The 25,774-nt window shown below is 34.5% G+C and overlaps 1 protein-coding gene across 1 annotated transcript in view; it reads right to left on the reverse strand.

The window, feature by feature from the left end:
- LOC145685407 (trypsin-1-like) overlaps positions 1-2,718 on the reverse strand; it is a 47,424-nt gene extending 44,706 nt beyond the window's left edge. The window contains exons 1-2 of the mRNA XM_081757801.1: positions 2,626-2,718; positions 2,010-2,070 (exon numbers count right to left, since the gene is read on the reverse strand). Coding sequence (XP_081613927.1) covers positions 2,010-2,070; positions 2,626-2,718 — 154 coding nt within the window. The remainder of the gene's footprint in view (positions 1-2,009; positions 2,071-2,625) is intronic.
- Between the last annotated feature and the right edge of the window lie 23,056 nt (positions 2,719-25,774).

Consider the following 25,774-nt stretch of genomic DNA (forward strand, 5'->3'; position numbering starts at 1 on the left):
AGAGGTCCCATCGAAACCTAGAACATTCCAGTTTACAGTATCACATAGCCGCCGCTATACATACTGGACGGGCTGAAACACTGAAAATATTACACTTCTTTGCGCGGCTACCACTCATAAACAGGGCTTGTAATTTTATCAACAGTTTCGTCAGTGCAACGCGGCCCTACGTAACTTTCTGCAGTCTGTGATTGTCTTAACAGGTTGTGGAAGATACAGATTAATTTGCCTTGTTACTAACACCTCAGTAGCACAACAATTTTCAGTGGCAATCCGCTTTAATTCTTGGTAGGACCTCCACTGGGTTTTTTTTTCAAACCTTTATTCCTCTTCAAGGATGTGGTTTTGCCGTGCAATTTTTAGATTGTCAGCACCTTGGATATTGTCCCTCGCAATACATTTTCACTTTTCGTCCCGCTCACACCACAAAGTCAAACCCCAACGATTAGTCTCCTTTTGAAATAAGAGAGATCGAGCATTTTACAGTATCAGCAACTGCTCAGTTTACTGCATAGTGCCGCTCTACAGCTCTAGTAAAGACTTTGCCCTAACTCACTATTATCAACAAAATGGCGCTGCGGTCAGCGTCTGAGAGTTGCCAACACAGACATTTAACATGATGCCAACATCAGTTGTTTTTAATTCTTTTGATAATTATATGTTAATATTGACCTTCATATGACACGTATGGAAAAATTCTAGAGCGATATAAACTTATCAGCTCGAACATTCCCTTGGTAAAATTGTATGTACGCTACTGGATGACTAGTATCTTTTAGTAGGGAATTGAACAGTAATAAGGAGTCCGTTCCCGTCATATTACATAATATTCTGCATATGACGAAACTGGCTGCAAGGTGATTTTCCTGATTGTTGACACCTTTTGAAAAACAGCAACATGTTTAATAAAAACGAAGCATTTTAGAACTATACTAAAAGGACAACGGTGATTTCATAAACATATTACTGACTAGATATGAATGTCGGGTGTATCTACTTAACCCTAAAATCATGTTATGCTGTGTAGAGACAGTAAATTGTTTAAAAAAAAAACGCCACACACTATTGTCATTTTTGTCTTATCTACTAACATTTTTGTTCTACAGCGATAAACGTTGAAACAAGAAATGGCTAATTAGAGCAACTTCTGATTTGAATAGATCTTCAAGGCAGGAGATAAAACTTATTCTTGGGACACTGAATCGATTACAAAAATCCACTCTTACTCTTACAACTTTTGCCCTGTTATCTGTCAACAGACAGGCAACGTCATTCTATAAGTCTTCCGACGCTTATACGAAGCATAGTTTGGAAGTCTAAAACTACAACGTTCATCAAAAATCTAACTATAAGTTCGTTTTGAGTAGTCAAAAATAGAACCATCAAATTTCGAAAGTGTTATTTTAGAGGTCATCCTTTTGCATTAAGGACATATGCAATGCAAGTAGATTTAGGGACCTGAGAAGAGTTGACAGCCTTAAGTTAAATGTATCTTTAATTAAAAAAATATAATCTGATTAAAACAAACCCTTATTATTACTAATCTTATTACTTATTGTTAAGAGTCCTTATCCCGGCGAAATTAAAATACCGCTAATTTTACAGTAATTACGTGATATCTTCAAATAGATAAAAGATAATCGAAATGTGGAACAAGAGCGCCCTAGACAATATTATTTTACATGAGAAACCGTTATCACGACTCACTTATCTGCTTTCGATTTCGAACCATTTTGAAAATCGGCATTTATTTTCGCGTTTCTAAACAGCTGAAAACGGAAAGCCACTAGGTGACTTGTGATAACGGTACCTCACGCAAAATAATATTGTCTAGGGCGCTCTTGTTCCATATTTCAATTATCTTTTATCTTTTTGAAGATATCACATAATTACTGTAAAATTAGAGGTATTTTAATTTCGCCGGGATGAAGACTCTTAATACAAAAACATCATTGACGTCATCAGATACTTCATTGTTTATTTTATTTAAAAGAAAATTAAATACTTACCACAACCTAATGATCTCTTACGTCGAACCAATTTTTTCATATCGATTCCGCTTTGAGCTCCCTGTAAAAAAATAACTGATGTTTTATTACATTGTGCAAGAAATAGAGTCAAAGACATATTTTGAATGTCTTAGCTTAGCATTTTTTCAAACATAATGTATGAGTTTCATGAAATTTTCAAAGTTGATTCAGTATATTTGGTTAAGAGACTGTATAAATACAGGATGATTCTTTATAGGGTTCACAACTTCAATCAGTTATAATTCTTTATTGGAACCACATACAGACTTGGTTTATATGGAATTATACTGCAAAACACTTTAAGTTTGATTCATGTAGTGAGTAGTTGTGGAGTTGACCACACGCGGCTCCACCGGTCAGTCGTTGGAAATGAAGAATTTCACTGATGCGGAAAGAGGTAAGTGAGTATTTTGGTTTGAAGAAATGAAGTCAGCAACGAGTGTACAGCGCAAGTTTCGTACACAATCCGGCAAGGAACCACCCAGCAGACCAATAGTGTACAATGGCACTTCACATTTGTTGAAACGGGTTGTTCTGTGTGTCACAGAAAGGTTTCAAGGCCTCTCTTTCATCCAGGCACAAGTAATGGACTCACTAAAACTTCCCGTGGCATCTCACACCATTGGTCGGAGACCAGCAGCAGAAGGACTACTGAATCTCTGTTCCACTCGTAGGCTGCCGTTACCATCATAACTCATGTGGCTGCGTTTAGACTAATCCTTACAGAAAAAAACATGTTTTGCTAACCAGTGGTGAAGCATTTTGAGCCATGAATCTTGGTTTGTTACCACCTCAGATGAACATCGTTTGCGAGGATGGCTGCACCAATGGAAGAGGAAACATTGGTGTTACTCTTGGCACCATGATGTGGGGAAGCGTCATGTATGACTGCAGGCTATCTCTGATAATGATTCAAGAAGCTCTGGGGCTCTCATCCACACACAGCACGTATCTCTATGAACTACTTGTATGATGTTTAAGTACTTCATTGGCCGGCAAGATCAATCAATCTATTCCCAATAAACATATGTGGGACAAGCTTAAATAAAAAATCCGTTCCAGTAAAAGTACTCAGGAAATCGAAAGCCAGTTATATCAGTCGTCGGTCAACTTGTTTCACAAAGGAATACAATAACTATATAATACTTTTCCTAACGGAATCCATGATGCATCCAATCCAGAGAGGATGTTGAAATAAAAACCAATCGTAATTATTTTATAATAATGCTTTTTAATATTTTATAAATATATAATATTATTATAATATTATTATAATAATAATATAATAATAATTATAATAATAATAATTAATAGTAATTATAATAATAGTAGTTATAATAATATAATAATAGTAATTATAATAATATAATATATATATATAATATATTAAATATATATAAATATTTAATATTTTATAATATATAATATTTTAATGCTTTTTAGTGAACGTTCTAGTGGTCATAGATCATAGCACCTCTAATCATTTACATACCCGTCGATGTATGAAACTAAATCTAAAATAGGTTATTCCTTCCTGGTACTTAAATTCATTGTCAGATTCTTAATAATAATGATAATTCTCGCCACCTTGTACTATATGTGCTTCCGATATGACTTCAACATACATTTTAATGCAATATTATGTTTATGAGACTTGTTCTTATTGACATCACAGTTCTTACTCAATAGCTTTGTGTGTTTGTGTTTTTGCAGTATTTAAAGTAATGTAATGACACTTTGCGATAACATTTGTAACGTAATGTAATGTAGATAACATTTGTTAAATACCCATAATAAACAGTGTAATTAAGTATGCATTCTTAGCTCCTTGTAAATTAGTTATAATTTGATAAAAATGCTAATTTTATGTTGCTTTTATAAGGCCTCCGACAACACCAACAACCCTTCCGACAGTAGAAAATAGTCAATGCTATTGCTGACCAAAATTTCAAAAAGGAAGAGCTACGAGTAATGTAGAAATAGAGCAGTGTTTAGTTTTATTAATCAAAGATACAGCGTCTGTAGTTTTCTGAACCTAAGATGTAAGCGATCATTGCAAGCGAAGTTTCATGCATAATTTCACAGTATATTTATAGCAGTGGTTTATTCCCTCCTTCATTGTCTTCATGCCTGCTTCCAGTGTCAGTCCCAGTTTGTAAACCACTCACCTAGTTTGCTGCAATTAATAATATAGTATGCCATACTTGACTCTTCAAAACCCTTCTCCACTGTTGTGGATATACAAACTCCATTTTAATATTATCTCAATTACTGAAGACCAGTCTTTCATTAATATTCACATCCGCTCTTTGTATTTACTTAAAGCTCCATAAAGCAGCAAATGAAATTATTTTCTTATTTTTTACTACATCAACTAATCACCCAATAAAATATATCCTAAACTGAAAGTTTAAACTTTTGTTGGTTTAGAGGAGACGTCAAAAATATTCATCGTAGTTATTATAAAACTCATCTTTTCTTCACTTCTTACATTATGAATTGTATTGTATGTAACATTAAGACAAACGCGTAATTAGTAAAGCAACTATCTTCAGAAATAGTCTTACCTATACACTAATTATCCTAGTGAAACATGGAATGATACCTCCAATTTTCAAAGAGGCAATTACGGAAATATTCATCTTTTCTTATATAGCATCTATCTAGGTAACTTACGAAAAAAAATGTAAAATATTAAAACTGCTTATACGAAATACTCTTACTTAAACATAATTAACTACTAAACTAGAGTGTGACCAGAAATTTTCGAAGGTAATGATTATAAAATACATCATGTCTCTTCAAAAGTTATTGCATTCAATTACCTGCGAGCAACGCATCTACGTAGATATCAATTAGTGCGTCCGGACGGTGCGAGAAATTTTGAAAGAAAGTTATTAGAAAAGAATTCCAAGCTTCTTCATAATTGATTGCCTTAAAACCTCTGTTCTTATGTATGCCCAATGCCTTTCTGTAATACGATTATACGTCGTTTATATTTTTAAAATTATCTTTACTCGTGATAAACGTTTATACTTTCAACTTTGTCAATATATACTATAATATTTAGAATCCATTACAATCACAAATGTCAGAATGTAGAGGTCAAGACAAGAATATTACTAGTGACGAAGAATCAACAGCAGCCGTAGTAGTTGATACATACGAAACGTCAAGTAATGTAACAATATAGTGTAAGTTTCTGACAAAAAAAAAAAAAAAAGTTATCCATTGGAAAACGAAACCATTCCTATCTCTAAATGTGTATACTCCAGCAAACTACTGAAACTCACCAGCAAGAGAGACTTACCAATTGGCAGTTTTGACAATGTATATAAACAACGTGGTTCAAATAACCAACTCCAACGTCTTATATTCAGATAAATCATTCAAAGCAAAACTAGACTTTTCATAGGATTTAATATTATAATGAATTGTCTAAGATTATAAATGCTCATGATTAACTAATTATTTTCCAGCATTTGGTAATAAGAATTAAGCATTTAGGTATAAAAGACAAGATGGAACAATAAAATTCACACATATTGCCAAAAATATTAATAACATACGTGTTTCAGCTTTCATGCTTCAAATAAATTGCTTCAACTTTCATGAACATTCATAAGGTAGAATATTGCACCACTTGAATCAGTTTGTTCATTGAAATAGATATGCTATAAAAGGTAATTAAGAAGTACGTTCAATAAATTTCTTCCTTATTAATGTTATTTACATCCTTTCGACTCTGTGATACAGAAGTATCTCTAAATGATTAAATGGTTTCGAAATGTTACAAGTTAACAATCGTTTATTTGGATCAATTCAGGCATTTTTTCTAGGCCTTATATCTCGAGAACTGCATATAGTATACCCAAATCAAAGCTAACAATTTACTCAGTATGTTGTGTTTATTACCCCAAAAATACGAAAACTGGATTTAGGGGCTGTTCAAATTCTTTTTTGTCACTCATTCAAAAAATTAAATATATTTCATTCAATCATTTTCTTGTACGCCCCATATTTTGAGAACTACATAAAGTGTAGTCAAACCAAAACTAACAATTTACTCAGTATGATGCGCTTATTCCGTAAAAAAAAAAAATACGAAAACTCGATTTAGGGGCCGTTCGAAAATTTTGTGGCCCCTGATAAAAAAAAATCAATATATTTCATTCAATCAAACATTTTCTTATACGCCCCATATTCTGAAAACTACATATAGTGTGGTCAAACCAAAGTTACCAATTTTTTACTCAATATGATGTGCTTATTCCCTAAAAAAAGGGACCGCGGTGGCTCAGTCGTACAGCGTTCACCTCTGGTGCTTGGGGTTCCGGGTTCGATCCCAGCCCCCGCCAAGTGATCTTTGTGGTGGACAAACACCGTGTGCGTGGGTTTTCTCGTGGTTCTCCCGTTTCCTCCCACTTTCTTCATTCCACCATTTCATTCATTCCTCATCATCACCGTCTCCTTTAGCCTAACCGGCATAACCGTGGAACGTAAAACTCAAAGATTTCATTTCCCTAAAAAAAAAAAATAGGGAAACTCGATTTATGGGCCGTTTAAAAATTTATTTGCCCCTGATTCAAAAAATTCAATATATTTCATTCAATCGAACATTTTCTTGTACGCCTCATATTTTGAGATCTACATATAGTTATCTAAACCAAAGCTAAAATTTACACAGTATGATGTGCTTATACCGTAAAATATATATATATGAAAACTCGAATTAGGAGACGTTCAAAAATTTTGTGGTCCCGGATCCAAACAATTAAATATATTTCATTCAATCAAAAATTTTCTTGTACGCCTCATATCTCAAGAATTACACATAGTGTAGTCAAACCCAAACTACCGCTGAACTCAGTATAATGTGCTTATTCCGTAAAAAAAAAAAAAAAAAAAAAAAAAAAAAAAAAAAAAAAGTATGAACACTCGATTTAGGGGCCGTTCAAAAAAATTGTGGTCCCTGATTCAAAAACTTATTATTGGCAAAGTTCGCAATCTTTTGATGCGTTTTTTTGGATCATTCCCAAAATTCTTGGGCAAGATCAAAATCTTTTTATACTTTTTTGGATCATTCCCAGTGGCGGAGCCAAGGGTGGGCCAGGCCCCCTTGCTCCAAATCTTGGCCCCCTTAGCGGCCCCCACACACAGAGTGATACTGCTATAGGTCGACAAACGGTGAATTAATAGTGGCCGCAAGATAAACTACTGTACTACCGAAACATACCTCGACAACAAAGTTACCAGCTGCAGAATATCGTATGTTGCAATAGTCTGCGTTCCGAGCAAAAATCTTCAAGCTCCTTTTTGTTTGGAGTACAGCAAGATCTAATTAATCTAAATCTGGAAGATGCATGCATTGACCTCAGCATCTGAACGTTCCTTTTAACCTCTGTCCCTTATCTGGTTGTCTTCTTTGTTTTCGACAAAGAACAAAAAAAAAAAGCAAAGTCAGTCTGCATTCTGATTTGTTCAATATTGAAAGTCATACTAAAATAAGAGATGCTTCCTTACAAATAGCATGCACTGCAGTAAAACTTTACACTCGTGTTGGACGAAAGAAGTCTTCGTACACTAAGTAATTAATTTACATCGATTATGGCGATATAGAACAAATGCATAGCATCCATTAAATAATTTGGTATTATTATTATTATTATTATTATTATTATTATTATTATTATTATTATTATTTTTATCAAATAATATCGAGAGGTCTTGTTTAATATACAGTAAAAGAAGAGAGCAGAAGTTTTTACTATATCTGTCATTCTCTCTGCTGTTCGTATCCCAATAGTTCGAGAAAATTAAGATACTGAATACTATCAACACCTACTATTTGAAACTGGTACTGGTTCTCCTTCTCGTCTACCTTGTGGTCTTGTCTCTAGTACGTCTAATTTCCAACGCTCTTGGCCGTGGCAACTAAGTAGAAACCTTCTGCTGCGATGTTAATAAGCGATATTAGCGAGCTCCAAGGAAAACGGAGTCAGCGCTTGGTGGACCTATTCTATTAACTAAAGCCTGGGGAAATGAGGCTTAAAAAAATGAGTGATTCTTTATCTTTCAGAAGTATTTTCTTTTAAACTAAGTTAACTGTAGCTTAATCCCAAAACTGCTAATATTAGAGAAATTCCGAAATTTATCACAGAGCCAGTGCTAGAATTTCCTGATTACTAACCATCAGGTAAGATACCGAGATGATACAACTTGGTCGCGGCAGTACTGCTGTTTTGTGTAAAAGTGTAGTTACTCCCATGACCAGGTTGTATCATCCTGTTATCTGATGTTTGTGGGACTGGTCTACAGATATTCCATTGAGTAAGTTTAGCCAGTGAATACCAATTTTTATCTCAGGTTTATATTAATTCTGCATCAAAATATGTATTTCTGAGAAGATTAACTATTAAGCATTTCTGAGAAAATTACATTGTAGGAATTATGCAGAACAGTAAATCAGTGGTAGTATGGATTTTCAACAGGATATACTAATTAATGCCCCTCCTTCAAATCTAATCTCAAAACTTACAATATTAATTTAGCATCGACTACAGGATAGTATCGTTATTTCAACTACATTTGAATTTATTTTAAGGCTTTGAAACATCCGAGACTTAGAGGATAGAAATAAGGGAAATTAGTCAATAGAGCCACCCAGGAAGAATCTTGGTAATCTCCTCAGTTGAAATATTTATCCACGAGGGATCAATCACACCATCTTCCGAATCTTAAGCTGACGTTCTACCCCTGAGCTTTGGCCATTCGGTGTGGGTGTGAAGTGTTTGTGTATTTGAATTCACGTCAAATTCTAAAAAGTAGTGAAGGTAAACAAACGAAAGAAAGAAAAGGACCACGTATACTTCTTTTGCTGTAAGGAGTCCCGATTTAAATATTTGTTTTAATACTGTTTGATATTAGGGAAAGAAAAACATATTTACTCTTTTTGCTTCAAAAAGTACTCACTTCATCATTTTAATAACGTAAAGGCACATTCACTACTCAGTTTTAGAGCTCAAGGATAAAAGTAACAAAAAGTAATTGAACTACGGCCAGATCAAAACAAGATACTGGAACCAGGGCAGTTGCCCGGGCGCCAGCAAACTAATATGTGTGTTTATTGGTGTGGATGTAGATGAAACGGGTACTAATCGCAAAATTTGCCCTGGGCACTAAATGTCTAGTTTCGTCACTGATTAGGCTACCGTTTTTAGAGCGTAAAATTTTGACATTTTTCTGAAATATTAAGAATACATGATAATTATTGGCAGTTTACTTTAGAGTGAAACTTAAGCTTCAAGAGCAAGGCTTATAATTTAAATTGGGGTAGAACGGCAAATCACTGTTCTGTAGAAGTTCAGTTCCTGTATCTGTGCGACGTTTGTCTCGTAAGCACTTTTGTCCTTCTACATCGCATTTTACTTTATTATTAATAATAATAATACAGTTTATCTATCAAACAACTATTTATATTATTATGCGCTATTAAACCAAATCTGGAACTTGTGATATTTATTTACTTCCATCATTCCACCCGGGAAATAAATGTCATCTATTACGAGATAGAATGTTTTCGGGTAAAATTTAATATTACTGCTGCCATACTGTAACTTTGAGCTTCGCCTTATTTCAAATAGATGCAGACATGTAGGAAGCTTTGATTCTTTTTAGATTCACTAGTTCAAACGCTGTCGAAAATGTGGTCTAAAAATATTTTCAATATGCATAGAAAACGGTCCTGAAATTCCAGAGCCGGAAACAGATAGGCTATAGGGGTTCCTTGTGGAAACGAATTAGACATTCCCCATCGAAATATCACAAATTCATTTTGGATTAATCCCTTCATTGGAGGCAGAAAACGAATTTTCTAAAGATAATATATTAAGAGACATTTTTCTGCATACTATTGATAAAGCAATCACTGAGACGGAAAAACGCTTTGGATCATGTAACAAAATCATTAGATCAATCACCACTCTACATCAAAAAGGTGAAAAGTTTCTAAATAGCAACATTGTGGAGCATATGGTCCAGTATTAAAAGTGAACTGGAAATATTTAAATGTAAACTCAAAATCCTCCCAAATACAATTAAGTTGTATGAAGACGAGAGAAAGCCAAAGTTGATTCCTTGGTGAATTTCGTTCATCTTTGCGTCTACAAAAACGCATTCCTAGAAACCAACAAGTTACATATAATCTCTATATAAGTTTCTAGTGCTACATGTGAAAGACCATTCTCATGTTTGAAAAGATTAAAGATATATATGCAATTCAATGACTGGTGATAGGTTGAAAAACTTAGGATTACTTTATACTGAAGAAAATTGCTAAATCGTTAGATCTTAAAGAAGTTGTTGATAAGTTTGCTGCTGCCCACAAGAATAGAAAGGTCCTCTTTTAAGTCGAGGCATGAACCTCTAAGTTGTTTCCTTGACCTGTAAAAGTGCATTTCTCTGCTTCCACTTAAACCTACCTGCCACACATATTTAAAATGCAGCGATTAAATTACTACTTACTTATATTGGAAATCAATTGTATTAATGTATACTAGTTGTTTGAAGTAGTAAATTCTTACACGTTCACCGTAAAAGAGTAAAAACATGAACAACAAAGATGAAAACATTCACCTTGAAAACACACACACACACACACACATATATATATATATATATATATATATATATATATATATATATATATATATATATATATATATATATATATATATACATACATATATATATATATATATATATATAATATGAAAAATCATTCATTGGAGATGGCCTCCTCAAAATTTTCTTGGGCCCTTCATTGGCCCCCCCCTGAGAAAAATTCTAGTTGCGCTACTGATCATTCCTAAAATTCTTCTTAATCTTATTATTTCCTTACGGAAGTTCAATACTTTTAACGAGTATGTATATCATACGCTGATATGGACATATGCCATCCAATAAAATGCTATAGAGAAAATATACTTGCTTGATAGTGAAGTTGTTTCTCTCTTTCTTGAGAGATATGAAACAAAAACAGGAAATGGAATGTTACAAATGGGAGTTAAAAATAGGGTTGATCGTACTCATAATGTTTTCGTAAGGTTAATTACTTTTGAGTGTACAGTGTTTCTTCTCTCACCGCACCAAAGTGCATTAAGAGTTTACTTTCAAATTAATATTGTAAGATTGTTTTTTCCAGTGTGGGGGTGTAAGGATCCCCACCTTCAGCACAAGTACGTGTTACCAAAACGCGTGCTACTATTTACAAACAGTGCAAGCAGACAAGAAACTACAACAAGGAGGACACAAAACCAAGACTATGGAGCCCGAGGAGGAACGAGCCGCCAGGAGACCATCTTTAAAAGCGCAGCCTGAGGATTAACCAGATTTCAGTTTGACCACTGATCAAATAGCCAACACCCGCTCCTGAGGTCGTCGTACACTATGGAGTTCACCTTTACCTAAACCCGAGGTCGCCTTGGACTAGGGAATCCTAACTACAAGCAAACCTCGTGATACTGTTTGCGCTGAGAAGGTTTCCCACAAGGCTCATCTAAAACTCTGCAGGTGCTCTGAAGGCTGCTTTCAGTATAAGGACACCATGCAAAACACATTTCTGCTTCTTCTTGGTCGCTTAGAAGGACAGACTTAATTAAATTATTCTTTCTAAATTGAAAGATATTTGTATTTAAATTTCTAATAAAATTGGTGAAGGGGAAATATCCGGACCGTTATTGACTCTACCTCAAATACATTAACATATATATATATATATATATATATATATATATATATATATAGAGAGAGAGAGAGAGAGAGAGAGAGAGAGAGAGAGAGAGAGAGAGAGAAGAATATTTACACCAGATACTTAGATAGAAGCATGTATTCAAAGCGCACAGTAACTTTATGGACACTCGGTCTATATACATTGAAACAAGAAAGTTAAAGATTCAAATTCCAATGAAACGTCTCGAAAGTTCTTAACATACAATAATTAGTTTTATTATAATTTTCATATTTTATACGTAGATCAAATATCACTTACAATGTAGTCACGATAACTTTTGTTTTTCAACTCTAATATAAGAATTGAACAGTCGAAAAGTGCAATTTTTGCATCTGGTAGAAAACCATCCTGTGTAATGCAACCAATGGGTGGATCCAGGTCTCGTGCACAAGGTCACTTAGTACGTATATGTTCAAGAACTGTTAGGAATACGCAATCTTTCGAGTGACAGTATATTGGTAAACACGGTAGCGTGAAATTGCATAATTTAGAACACACAATTGCAAGATTATTTTTTATGTGTTCAAATTGAAACATTTTGCATATCTAGTAACGGGAAACGAACAGTTTATTTAAGCCAGTGGTGGTGAAGGAATACATCATACGCTGTTGATTTGTTACATTTTGTACTGGTAACAATATTAGAAAACGTCTTGAACCAAACAACAATATGTTCTGATGAGATCCTCAGAAACATCATGGAAGCGAATTTTCGTAAAATTGTTTCCGAATTTGGAAAGTTAGGTATATATGATAACACTGTCTCTCACACGCGCCTTGTAATCGGTAAGATGAAAAGGTTGAACTAATAAATGACACATGCTTTAAAACTGACTAACAGTCATCGCCGTCTGAAGGTTTGGAGTTCTACGGAATAACCGGTAACGTCTTCTGCTTCGGACTGCCGCTTTCGATTTAAAAAATGGACCCGGTTTGATTAACGTAAGCAGTCAGCAAAATATTTGGACAATGATCAGCGTCCAACATGATTTCCGAAACCATTTATCCATCCTCAGGAGTTGTTGTTGCTGGTATGTTTGTCTATAATGTAGGTGATACATCATGTCTTTCTCCATCGAAGTAAAACTACACTGTGGATCGTTATACTGCTTAACTCTATGAAATGCATTGCAAACTTATCTCTAAAGATTTAACAATTTTAAATGGACATCGTGTCCGCATCTAGAATGTCCATATATCGCTCAAAGAACGGTACAGATTCTCCTTGGTAAGTTGCAAATCCATTGTATTTTCCAAACGTCACTTCCGTCAACTACTCTTCTGTTATCTCGAGTACTTCTTAGCAAAGAACTGGTAGTGCAAGTTTGTTTGAATTCTTTACATTGCAGACTCTAAATATGTTTCGTCAAGGAACCCAAGCATTGGCTAAACGATGACAAAAGTGTGAGGCTATAGTCGAAGATTACTTTGTCTAACCACTTATTGCAGTTTTAATATTTTTTGGCCTTTTAAAGCGCGTATCAGTGGAGCATTTTATTTGGAACGATCAATATATTTCAAGCTTTTCTTCACCAAAACTTCAGAATTATTATTAAGTACGTATGTAGGTAATTTGTATAATAATAAGACCCAAGTTACTGATATATACACAAATTATCTGCAAGAAAATTAATAAGCAAAACATTCCCTCCGAATAACAAAAAGAAAACTATTACGTACTAATTGAGTTACATTTATTTTGTGTTTTTGAATGTTGAATTGGAAATGAAATGAAATATTTGAGTTTTACGTCCCACGGTTATGCCGGTATGGCTAAAGGAGACGGTGATGATGAGTAATGAATGAAATGATGGAATGAAGAAAGTGGGAGGGAACGGGAGAACCCCAAGGAAACCCACGCAAATGTTGAATTGGAATTTAGTGTCAATTTCAGCAGCTTTGCTGTATGAGACATCGACCTACAGTTTAACGAAGAATCCGAATCACTTGAACTGCCACTGGAAATAGAATCTAGGTGTTCTGAGCCAAAGGTACGTACGCTATTCATGTAAGAGAGAACTCTAATAATGTTTTATAAACGTGCTCAATTACCATTGAAGGTGTCGTAGTTTGACAGGCGAAAATATTTTAATAACAAAATGTTTCCATACGAAGATTAAGACATTTCGTTATATTTTATTATATTGATTCTGTGTGCCTGAATATAATAAAATGAACATAAAAATTCAGTTTATTCCACCACAAGAAAATGTACAATAAAAATTTGGGGAAATGATGATGCCTGTCTCCTAAACATTGTTGGAAACTTTTAATTATATATTTCAGCGGATTCACAGTTTGATCTTCTGCAAAATGAATATAATCGTTCTTGTTTGAACAAACTTGTTTAAGAATGAGTTCAAAAAACCTCATGTGTCACTTAGCACTGCTCTTTGAATATGAAATCTTAAGTCATACTGAATGTAACTGCACACTATATTATTTCTATGATTCTTACTAGGACGAGATCTGCTTATATATTATTTGATGACGGTATATCTATAACGATGAAGAAATTCAAATAACTGTATGGAACACTGTATAAGTGTATTTTTGGCTTGAAGTATGTACTCTATTGTATGCTGGGTCACTAGTGTCACATTGTAAAAGTTTCTACAAAAACCTAAGGCATTTGTTTTTCAAATAATATATAAACACTTTTGTACCTATCTCAAGTTTACGATTTGTGACATATGTTACAAAACCCGATAATCTTTTATTTAATACCTATCTGTTTTAACGCAGAATTAAAAATGAGAATAATTGAGCTGAGAAAGAATGTTAGAGTTATCTTAGACAATTGCAATAAAATAATGAAATGTTTTGCTTACTTGCTCGTAAGTTTATTACATATTAATTTAGCCATAACATTAGAAAAGTCTAGCCATGTAAATCAGATTTTCTATCATTGAACTATTTCTTGTATTTCTTGCAGATAATTGTTCACCACTGACATATGAGACGTAGTAATATAAGTTAACATTAGTTCAGAAACACATATTCCGAGAAAGATCTAACTTAGCCCACTACAATACTTTAAACTTTAAAAGAATAACTAATGATCTAATTTTGTAAACTTCATCAAAATTATATATTATTGACTAAAATATGCTTTTCCTTCATATATCAATATCTGTGTTAAGTATAGTTTAAGATTGTTTATAAACCAGTATTAAATGATCTTATTCTATATGTTGTGGCTACGATTGTTAATTGGTGCAAGAGAATGATTAAAAACAATTGTTTTTCTTAATAGTGCCTAGGTAGTATAAAAACTTTACATGTTGTTTCCAGAAAAATGAACAATGTATTAATACAAGTATATAAACTTGTTTCTTACTTTAAATGCATGTTGATGAGCAAACACGGTTGCAGTTGTCCATATAAGAACAAAATAGATATCCATTGAACCGCTTGCTGAATTTGAAAAGGAAACAAAAATAGACATTCGGAATTTAAAAAACTGGAAAGTGCAGATAACGTCTAATTGAATTTGATTTGTGTTTCTTTCTCAAGGCTTCAAAACAGTCATAACTGTTTGCTATTATCAGCACAATTTAATACCTGTCACACATGGTGTAATGTAATAATATTCCTTTTGTAATTGTTTTTTTTAAAAAAACTTCACTATGTATAGCGTGAATTCTTATTTTTTCTTTATAAAATTATATAGCCATAGACTTATATAATTACAACATATCAAATTAAAAGCAACAAGAAAAATGTTTAAATGCAGTTGTTAATGGAAGCGTACTCTTATGACTTTTACTATGTGCAGGTTATATGATTAATAAGTAAAGGAATTCGTATAAAACAATGATCGAATTCTACGGCAAACGTTTCTATAGATATGATGATATTTAAATTTAGTATGCCATGGTCAATACAGGACGGTAAATGAGGGAAGATCAAATAATGTTGTCATCATGATCTACTTTCAATCAGTGGATACTGTGTTTGATGAAGAATGTTGTGAAAGGTTATCTGATGTGTCCTCAAAGCTGGTTTGAAGACACCAGAATAAAACATACACTCTCTTTCTCTCGTGTCTTACTATTAGAACACTCATCTCTGGTGCAAGGTGTTCGTGGTTCGATCTCGGGTCATGTGTATTTGTGTTGAACAACATTATACCCACGGTGTGAATTATCGGGGGGATGAGGAGAATTCCCCCCCCCCAAAGAAGTCAGCTGAAGTATCCCTACCGGGGATGCTCGCTTTTCCCCCAAACTATGCTTTGTATAACACCAAATTTCACTGATTTTTGTCATTTCTTGTAAGTTTAATCTTCTAACTGTATTTCGAAATGATCGATGGAAACTATTCTGTTTTGATCATTTCTACTTACCACCTAATTACCCACTATTTTCAACGTTGTTTAGTTGAACTATATTATTATGACTATGGATGTTACTTGCAACTGTACCTTCGTACCCTTCAATTCGTCATCGTTCGTGAATTTGAATGTACTAATTGCGTACAACAAAGCTACATATGGTTTTATAAATGTTCTTAGCGGTTGGCCAGGAAGACGTAAACAAATAGCTTCTTCCACCATACGTGGAGAAGTTCGGACATGTCATATTCATCCTCTACATTTGTATCGATTATCATCTTATTTTAATTTTTGTTATGTTATTTCATTTTCCAGTGTACTCTTTGTTAGCACATAGTCTTCATTCCCTAGTAGTTTGTGTGTATGCAACTCAAAACTTGCATTTAATTTATGGTAATTAGCATAGTAAGCACAACCTTTTACAGTTTATGGAAATCAACTTTTGAAACTGTACTCCAAATCTGAGATATAGGTATGCTCTCGTAACTATATATTAACGTACACGCTGGGGATACGCTCCTAGTGAGCAGACATGTTAGTGAAGGTGATTTTTAGGTGAATAAGCGCATAATTGAAGATTTGTTTCAGCATTTGTTAATACGACTGGTTCTCCGTGTCATTGTCCGTGTCTGTATAAGCATTTCAACTAGAACGGGTTTTTCTTTTTAAAGTTAAGCCTTCATTTTTCCATCTTTCTTTTCGCTGTACAGTTTGCTGTCCACGCTAATAATGTTGTCAGAAAAACTTCAATGTAATGTTTTACTTTATTTGAATAACGTAGCCCATAGTGAATGAACTCATCTGCAACCTAACAGTAAAGTAACTGTAAGTGTTGACTTCCTGAATCCCATTACGGAATCGATGTTTGGACAAAAATAAAGTCGTGAAGAGCGCAGCTTTTAGCGGGGAGTAGAAGCACAAGCTCAAAATTTGAATTGAAAGATTTTAAATATTTGGCCTTGATTTCAGAAATCGGAACCAGCAATAATCAATTACTTGTTTGATAGGCTAATATCTAGATTTTCTTTTTAAAAAAAAAGTATGTCAGGTTTAACTGATAATTTTAATGGTTTTCATAGGACTGAAGCATTTTTTTCAACCTGTATGTAATAACGCAAAGTGGAAGATATCAATATGAGTGGAAAAATTAACAAATGCTTGTGATCATGGCTATCGCTCGGGCCGAATTAACAACTAAATAAACTTTAGAGAGCTACGGGGACAAGAGTGAGTAGAACATTTAAGCATGTTCAGAAAGGTTTGGTGGGGTGTGTGTATGCCAGACAATATATATGTGCATACTTATTGTCGGTAGATTTATTAAATTATCTCTAATTTATTACAGATGTCATAGATATAGATATATATATATATATATATATATATATATATATATATATATATATATATATATATATATATATATATATATATATATGGGGTAAGGCATTATTGTCTCGTTTTGAAATTTACACCTTCAGACTTTGTATCCTGTTGGCCTAATTTTATCCCCCCCCCAACATAGATTATTTAATTCGCACACTGATTGAACCCATGGGATTACTTGGGATTCTCCTTTTCTTCATACTTACCATGCGATCGATTATTTGACACATTACACATTTTCTTATACATCATCATACCACGAGCTCTAGTGTTTAATAAGATCAATATACATGTAAGATAAATGAAACCTAAACTAAGTGATGAACAAATGAACTCTAAGGCAATATTATACAATAGATCAAAGATTAAAAAGTACCATTTACAAGCGCTCTGCTAAAACTGTTGACCGTCACGTTCCTGGTACTGATTGACCATGGATCCCATTTAATGTGACTTGCAATTATTTGTTCAGTGGGACGTTGGCGATGGTATTGAGTATGATCTAATTTTCTGGGATAGTGAGTAATAATCATCATAGGTATTCTGCCATTATTGGCAGGTCACTTGCTGCAACTGAGAAGCTTCCATACTCTACGTTCTTCAAGTAATCTCTTGGTCTTCACGTACAATTTCTGTGCTTTGATATATTTCATTAATTGTAGTCTCCTTAGCCCCTTCCGTTATCCTCTAAAACGTCACTCATGATACAATTCCTTCTTAGTCAATGTCTCAACTAGTTTCTCTTACTCTTAACAATAAAGTATCTAAAATTGTTCTTTTATTTTCTTATTACTGTCTTGCACATATTCTCAGACAGTGTGCCAGTGGTTCGATAATAGTTGTGGTATACCTTGATCTTGCTCCTCAGGTCACCCGAAAAATAAAATCCCAATCGCATAAATGAGGAAATCTTGATGGCCATAAATCTTTCGAAACGGTTCCTTCAGGTATGAAGCCAAAGTGTACTGATTTTAGAAACCAGCAGTGAAAATAGCAACACTTTCCGAAAGCTTTTGCCAACATGTTTCCATCTGGGGTTTTAAAGAAAGCGGAGTTTGGCAAAAGCAATACTATAAATCGATTTTCTGTAGGTTGAAGGAAAAGAATTAATCAAGAAAAAACAATATAATATTTATCATGTAGGGAAGTAGGGAAGCATGGAAGCAGATTTCTGTCAGTAATAATTGAATAACACTCATTACTGACAAAAATGAGTGTTATACAATGATTCATTTCTTATCTTTTCAGTAATTGCAAGCAAATGTTCCAGGGGGTCATTTGGGCAGGACAGGATTGTGTAATTCCCCCCTCCCTTGAGCTTCATAAATACGTATTGTTTAATCAAATGTATAGTAATACACTAACAAAAAAGTGAAAATCTTATTTCGGCGGAGACCCCCCCCCTCCGCGAATAAAATATAAAAGCCACTGCTTTTAGCAACAGAACTATAGAGTTACGATAGCACATTACTAGAGAACTTACATTTGGTTTCAGGAGTCGAAGGTTTGATCACAAGCCATATGAATTCCTGGGCGACATTGAGAGAGGGAGAGAGAGAGATTAGAGTATGGAGAAAGAGAGGGATTATTTATATACCCAGATTTAGTATTGGGGAAAAATGATCAGACAGCATTCGTATTATGACGAAAATTGTGATTTTGTGAAACAGAAGAAGGGAAGGTTTCGAACTGCGAGCATCAAATTAGGCATTTGTCGAATTAAGGAGGAGAACTCTTTTTAGAGAGCTCCTCCGTAACTAAGCGGTTACCATACGTGCCATTCGTATGGGAGATCCGGGTTCGATTCCCGGTGGGAGCTCATGTGGTTCGGATTCCACGTTAATCAGTAAGTCCACGTCTCATATAGCCTCGCTGCTGAACGGGACGTTAAACTCAAAATCAACTCAACTCAACTCCTTTTAGAACATCAGATGATTACAAAGGCAGAGAAAGGTCTTGAGAAGTGAGGAATTAAGAGTTTAAAGAATCTGAAATTTCCGAGACGGGTTTCGAACCACGAACCTTGTAGTTATCAAACCATTACTTTATCCATTCTGCTACGGAGAACTCTTGCAATCGGTATCTACGTTTCCTTTAGCTACATTGAAAGCTAACTTAATGGGATATTCCAAGAGTTGACTCGGTGAATGCGCCGTTCAGATAGGACGTAAACCTCTTGTAACTTAGTTACAATGTATCGTGGCGGATATAAATCATTGATCAGGCAATGGCGACTGCTTTGATACAAATGCAGAGTATGAAAATTAAATCAGTCATATCTGTGGTTTCGTGTGGAGAAGAAACAAACTTGTGAACCAGAGGTCTAAGAAGAACTCAAGCTATTAATATAAACTTTGCCGAAGATTATTCACTTATATCATCATAAAAGGAATACGAAAGACGTTCTGAAACGAAGAAATACAACTTTGCAAGCGGAGGCAAAGAAACCTAAAGTAACAAGACTAAACACGAATCCTTTACCCCGCAGTGGTCGTGGTTCAGTGGTCAAAGCGGTGGATCAGTAGTCTGGAGGTTTATGGTTCGAATACACGTCGGTCATTTTTTTTTACTTTAGGAGTTTTGATGGCGATTGATTGACGACGACACACGCTTTATTATATTCAGATATTTGAATAATCGGATGTTTCAATACTTGAACTATCAAATCGTCATGAATAATACTATTAATAATAATAAACTAATAATAATTATTATTATCTCGTAGAAGATTAAAAGCTAGGAGCCAACTATCGCTCAGTTCATACCATTACAAGCAGAAACGTGACACTTGGCAAGAATATTTTGATTTTGTTTAATGTTGCCCACGAAAAGTAGAATTTTTATCTCGTTTCTAAAACAAACAAAAAATGAGAATTAACATTTTACATTCGAGACGGGACAACACTAACTCAAATTATCGTCTCGCTTTGGAGAAGAGAATCGACACAAGACGATAAGTATCGTAAACATTTCTCATCTTGTCTCGATTCTCGAAATGTTGCATGACCATTCTTTAAGTAACAATTGCTCTGTAGACTGAATCTTATAGGCTTTTTGTTACTTTGTATTTCAGAGTTCATTGAATTATGATCTGTGTAGATATTTTTGTAGCAAAGCTTATATAATTACCTCTGCATATCCTAAAAGTTAGTTAATTATATGCCTTACTGTTGAGTGATACTCAGTTATTTTTATTACAGATATTTTCCTTAAAACATACAGTAGAATACTTTCTATATGAAACTTTAGTGGAAAGCTCTCGTTTAAAATGTGGATAGTTGCAGAGGTGTGTCTTGAAGGTACGGAACCCTTTCTCCGAAGTTTCGCCAAGTCAACTCTAAAACTTTTAATACCATTAGTATTATTATTATTATTATTATTATTATTATTATTATTATTATTATTATTATTATTATTATTATTACTGAAGTGTTGTTATTTTAATGGTTCAACCTTTTCCACCCAGCTCCCGCCTAGTGGGCATTGTGCTGAACAAACACCCTGTGTGTAGGTTTTCTCCGGTTTCCGCTTCCGCCCACTTTCTTTATTCCAATATTTCTTTCATTCTCATCATCAACGTCTTCTGTAGCTTAGCTTCGATAACAATTACTTAAAAACAAATTTTCTTAGTCTCCTGTAAGGTCTGTATCCCTACTTTCTAAACGAAATTTACGTCGAAACTTTCCGTTATAACATTTGGCTAGTTGTAGGGACGTATGTAGAGGGTATGTCCTGATGGTCCTGACTCTTCTCTCGAATCCTGGCTATTTTGTAACTTCTGCCTTACGCTACGGCCGACTTTACAGATTTTAATACAATGTGTCCTCATACAGAATTTGTCTTGTATATTATTATTATTATTATTATTATTATTATTAGTAGTAGTAGTAGTAGTAGTAGTAGTAGTAGTAGTATTGTGAGAAAAATAGACATAAAATTTGTAATATAAGCTTTGAGTAGAAATTCAAACTCGGATTAGTTAGAATTTCACACAACCTGATTGTATTACAAATGTAAACGCTTTAATCGGTAAAGAGGCCGTGGATCATGTCAGAGTTGATGACGATGTGTTTTGGTGAGTCAGTGGTTCATGGTGGATGGTGAGTCGGAGTGGGTCATAGTGGGTGGTGGGCCATAGTGGGTCTCGGTGGATGGTGGGTCACGGTGGGTCATAAGTCAAACTGAGTCACGGTGAGTGTTTGATCATGGGTCAAGGTGGGTGCTGGGTCAGTGGGTTGTGGGTCAAGGTTTCACTGACCCACGCCATCTCTGGGTTAACTGGTTAGGGTTTGGTTTAAACTTGAAACATTATGTCTCCGTTTATTTCAGAAAAAGAAACGTAATTTGGTTCAGTTTTGTTTGAAAATAGACACTATATTGCCATTTTTCAGAATATCCGTATGTTTTGGAAAAATTCCAAACGAAATGTAATGGTTTCGTTTTAGGTTAAGGTATTACGAGTCTGTTGTTTTGAATGGAATTACGATTCCCCATATTTTTTCTATATGTTTTTTGTGAAAAAACGTTAATGATCAATAGAAAATACAACTGTTGTTCGATTCGGAGTGGTTTGAGGTAACAGCTTGAAAATGAAATCTTTACGTTTTATGTCCAACGATTATACCTGTTAAGTTGAGGAAGATTACGATTGAAGCAAGTAAATTATGATGGACGAAATGGTGGAATAAGAAAATAGGAGTGTCCCGAGAAAACTCACGAACACGATGTTGTCCGTCTCAAGCTTACTTGCCTTGGAAACGAACCAGGCACTCCACCCAACAGATAGTTCAGTAGGCGGGACCTCAATTTCGATTCCCGGTGGGAGAGCATTTGAAATATTAAATGTCCAAGCTGTATCTGTGTTCGTGTCCCTGTCGTTGAAGGTTACTGAGTTGAGTTGATTTTTAGTTTAGCGCTCCTTTCAGCAGCGAGGCTATATGAGACGTGGACCTACTGATCAACGTGAAATCCGACCCACATAAGCTCCCGCCGGGAACCGAACCCGGGTCTCCCACGCCAAAGGCGCGCACGCTAACCGCTTAGCCACGGATGAGCTCTGAAGGTTACTGGAAATAATAGTAAAACGAGAATAACGAATATAATAGAGATAAGTTACGGAGATACTTTTGGTCTTTTTTTTTTAGTTTAAACTTGAATTCTCTGGACTATAATATTTTATCATGACCGAAATCAATGTTGCATCGTTAACAAAATATTGGAATCATAAACGTTTGCAATTTGCTACATAGACGAGTGTTTTTTGACTCTTACTTAAAAGAGCGATCTTAGGATAGTGGCTTGAGCATTTGTTTCGTGAGTTAGGGGTCCGCGGTTAGCGTTCCTCCCAGGATATTCAGAATTTTTTATAATGAAAATGTAGATGTTGCTGAATTATAATAACATGAAAATAGTTAATTACTCTCGTTCTTACAAGTTTGAGTTGAAAAGACTTCCTCCACAGGGCAAAAACTAACAACATGACGTCACACTGTACACTCTCGATTCCTACTATCTGACAACTTCGCGTGTTTCGCAAACAATTCATGAATACAAACGGGTCATCCTTCAGCCCAAGTATGAGTCATAAATTTTCCTGAAACGTCATCGTGGAATTCTAATTAAGTTCTTCCACTCTAACTAGAAATAATAATAATATTTTCGTTTGCCATTTTCAACACGTTCCATATATTCATTCAAAAAATTTGGTAAATAGGAACTATTATTTTTTATATTTGTTTCTCTATTTTCTTAAAATATCAATATAACGCCTACATAATCCAATGTCTTTTACACAAAGAAAGGGTGTTACTATGTATCGGGATGAAGACAAATCCTATGTAGATTCTGTTACGGCATCCGAAGGTTCGATTTTCAATTGCCCAGTACCTGACACCTTCTTTTCCCCCTCTTTTCTTTCCAAAGTATTTCTTATAAGGCAATTCATCCTTATAGAGGATCCAAAACATTTTTTTCTTAACTTGAGTATGCTAATTTGCGTTGGAATAGGACGTAATGTTGACATCTCAAATATACAGTAATAATAATAATAATAATAATAATAATAATAATAATAATAATAATAATAATAATAATAATAATAATAATAATAATAATAATAATAATAATAATAATGGTATTAAAAGTTTTAGAGTTGACTTGGCAAAACTTCGGAGAGAGGGTTCCGTACCTTCAAGACACACCTCTGCAACTGCCCACATTTTAAACGAAAGCTTTCCACTAAAATTTCATATAGAAAGTATTGTGCTGTGTGTTTTAAGGAAAATAACTGTAATAAAAATAACTGAATATCACCCAACAGTAAGGCATATAATTAACTAACTTTTAGGATATGCAGAGTAATTATATAAGCTTTGCTACAAAAATATCTACACAGATCATAATTTAATGAACTCTGAAATACAAAGTAACAAAAAACTTATAAGATTCGTTTACAGAGCAATTGTTACTTAAAGAATGGTCATGCACTATTTCGAGAATCGAGACAAGATTAGAAATATTTACGATACCTTTCGTCTCGTGTCGATTCTCATCTCCAAAGCGAGACGATAATTTGAGTTAGTGTTGTCCCGTCTCGAATGTAAAATGTTAATTCTCATTTTCATTTATTTGTTTCAGGAACGAGATGAAAAATTCCTCTTCTCGTGGGCAACATTAAACGAAGCTAAAATATTCTTGCCAAATGTCACGTTTCTGCTTGTAATCGTATGAACTGAGCGATAATTAGCTCCTAGCTGTTAATCTTCCACGAGATAATAATTATTAATATTAGTTTATTATTATTACTAGTATTATTTATGAAGATTTGATAGTTAAGTATTGAATCATCCGATTATCCAAATATCTGAATATAATAAAGCGTGTGTCGTCGTCGATCAATCGCTATCAAAAATCCTAAAGTAAAAAAAAAGCCCGAAGTGGATTCAACCCCCGAACTTCTAGATTACTGATCCAGCGTCTTGACCATTAAAACATGATCACTACGCGGTAAATGATTCGCCTTTAGTCTCGTTACATTAGATTTCTTTGTCTCCGCTTGCAAAGTTGTATTTCTTCGTTTCAGAACGTCTTTCGTATTCCTTTTATGATGATATAAGTGAATAATCTTCGGCAAAGTTTATATTAATAACTTGATTTCTTCTTAGACCTCCGGTTCACAAGTTTGTTTCTTCTCCACACGAAACCACAGATATGACTGATTTAATTTTCATACTCTGCATTTGTATCAAAGCAGTCGCCATTACCTGATCAATGATTTATATCCGCCACGATACATTGTAACTAAGTTACAAGAGATTTACGTCCTATCTGAACGGCGCATCCACCGAGTCAACTCTTGGAATATCCCATTAAGTTAGCTTTCAATGTAGTAAAGAAAACGTATATAACGAGTACATAGAGTTCTCCGTAGGGGAATGGATAAAGTAATCGTTCGATAACTACAAGGTTCGTGGTTCGAAACCTATCTCGGAAATTTCAGATTTTTTAAACTCTTAATTCCTCAAGATCTTTCTCTGCCTTCGCAATCATATGATGCTCTAAAAAAAGATCTTTACCTTAATTCGGCAACGGCCTAATGTGATCCTCGCAGTTTGAAACCTTCCCTTCTTCTGTTGCACAAAATCACAATTTTCGTCATAATACGAATGCTATCCGATCATTTTTCCCCAATTCTAAATCTGTATATAAGTCATCCCTCTCTGTCTCCATGCTTGAATCTCTCTCTCTCTCTCTCTCTCTCTCCCTCTCTCAATGTCGCCCAGTGACTCACATGGCTTGAGATCAAACCTTCGACTCTTAAAACCAAATGTAAGCTCTCTAGTAATGTGCTATCGTAACTCTATAGGTTTTTTGCTAAAAGCAGTGTCTTTCAGATTTTATTCGGGGGGGAGATTCTCCGCTGAAATAAGATTTTCACTTTTTTTGTTAGTGTATTACTATACATTTGATCAAATATTACGTATTTATGACGCTCAAGGGAGGGGAAATTACACCCTCCTGTCCTACCCAAATGACGCTCTTGGAACAGTTCCTTGCAATTACTGAAAAGAAATTAAATGTATCATTGAATAACACTCATTTCTGTCAGTAGATATTCTCGAGCTCTGTGCATGCATTACAGACTTTAGGAAGAACAGAACTTACTGCCGTTATTGGTAATTTCCATAGATTTCTTAGGAAGTATTTTACTAGCTTGCAGTCTTTAAAGAAGGG

Source organism: Thermobia domestica, chromosome 5 (assembly GCF_964235325.1).
Source record: "Thermobia domestica chromosome 5, izTheDome1.hap1.1, whole genome shotgun sequence".
Lineage (NCBI taxonomy): Eukaryota > Metazoa > Arthropoda > Insecta > Zygentoma > Lepismatidae > Thermobia > Thermobia domestica.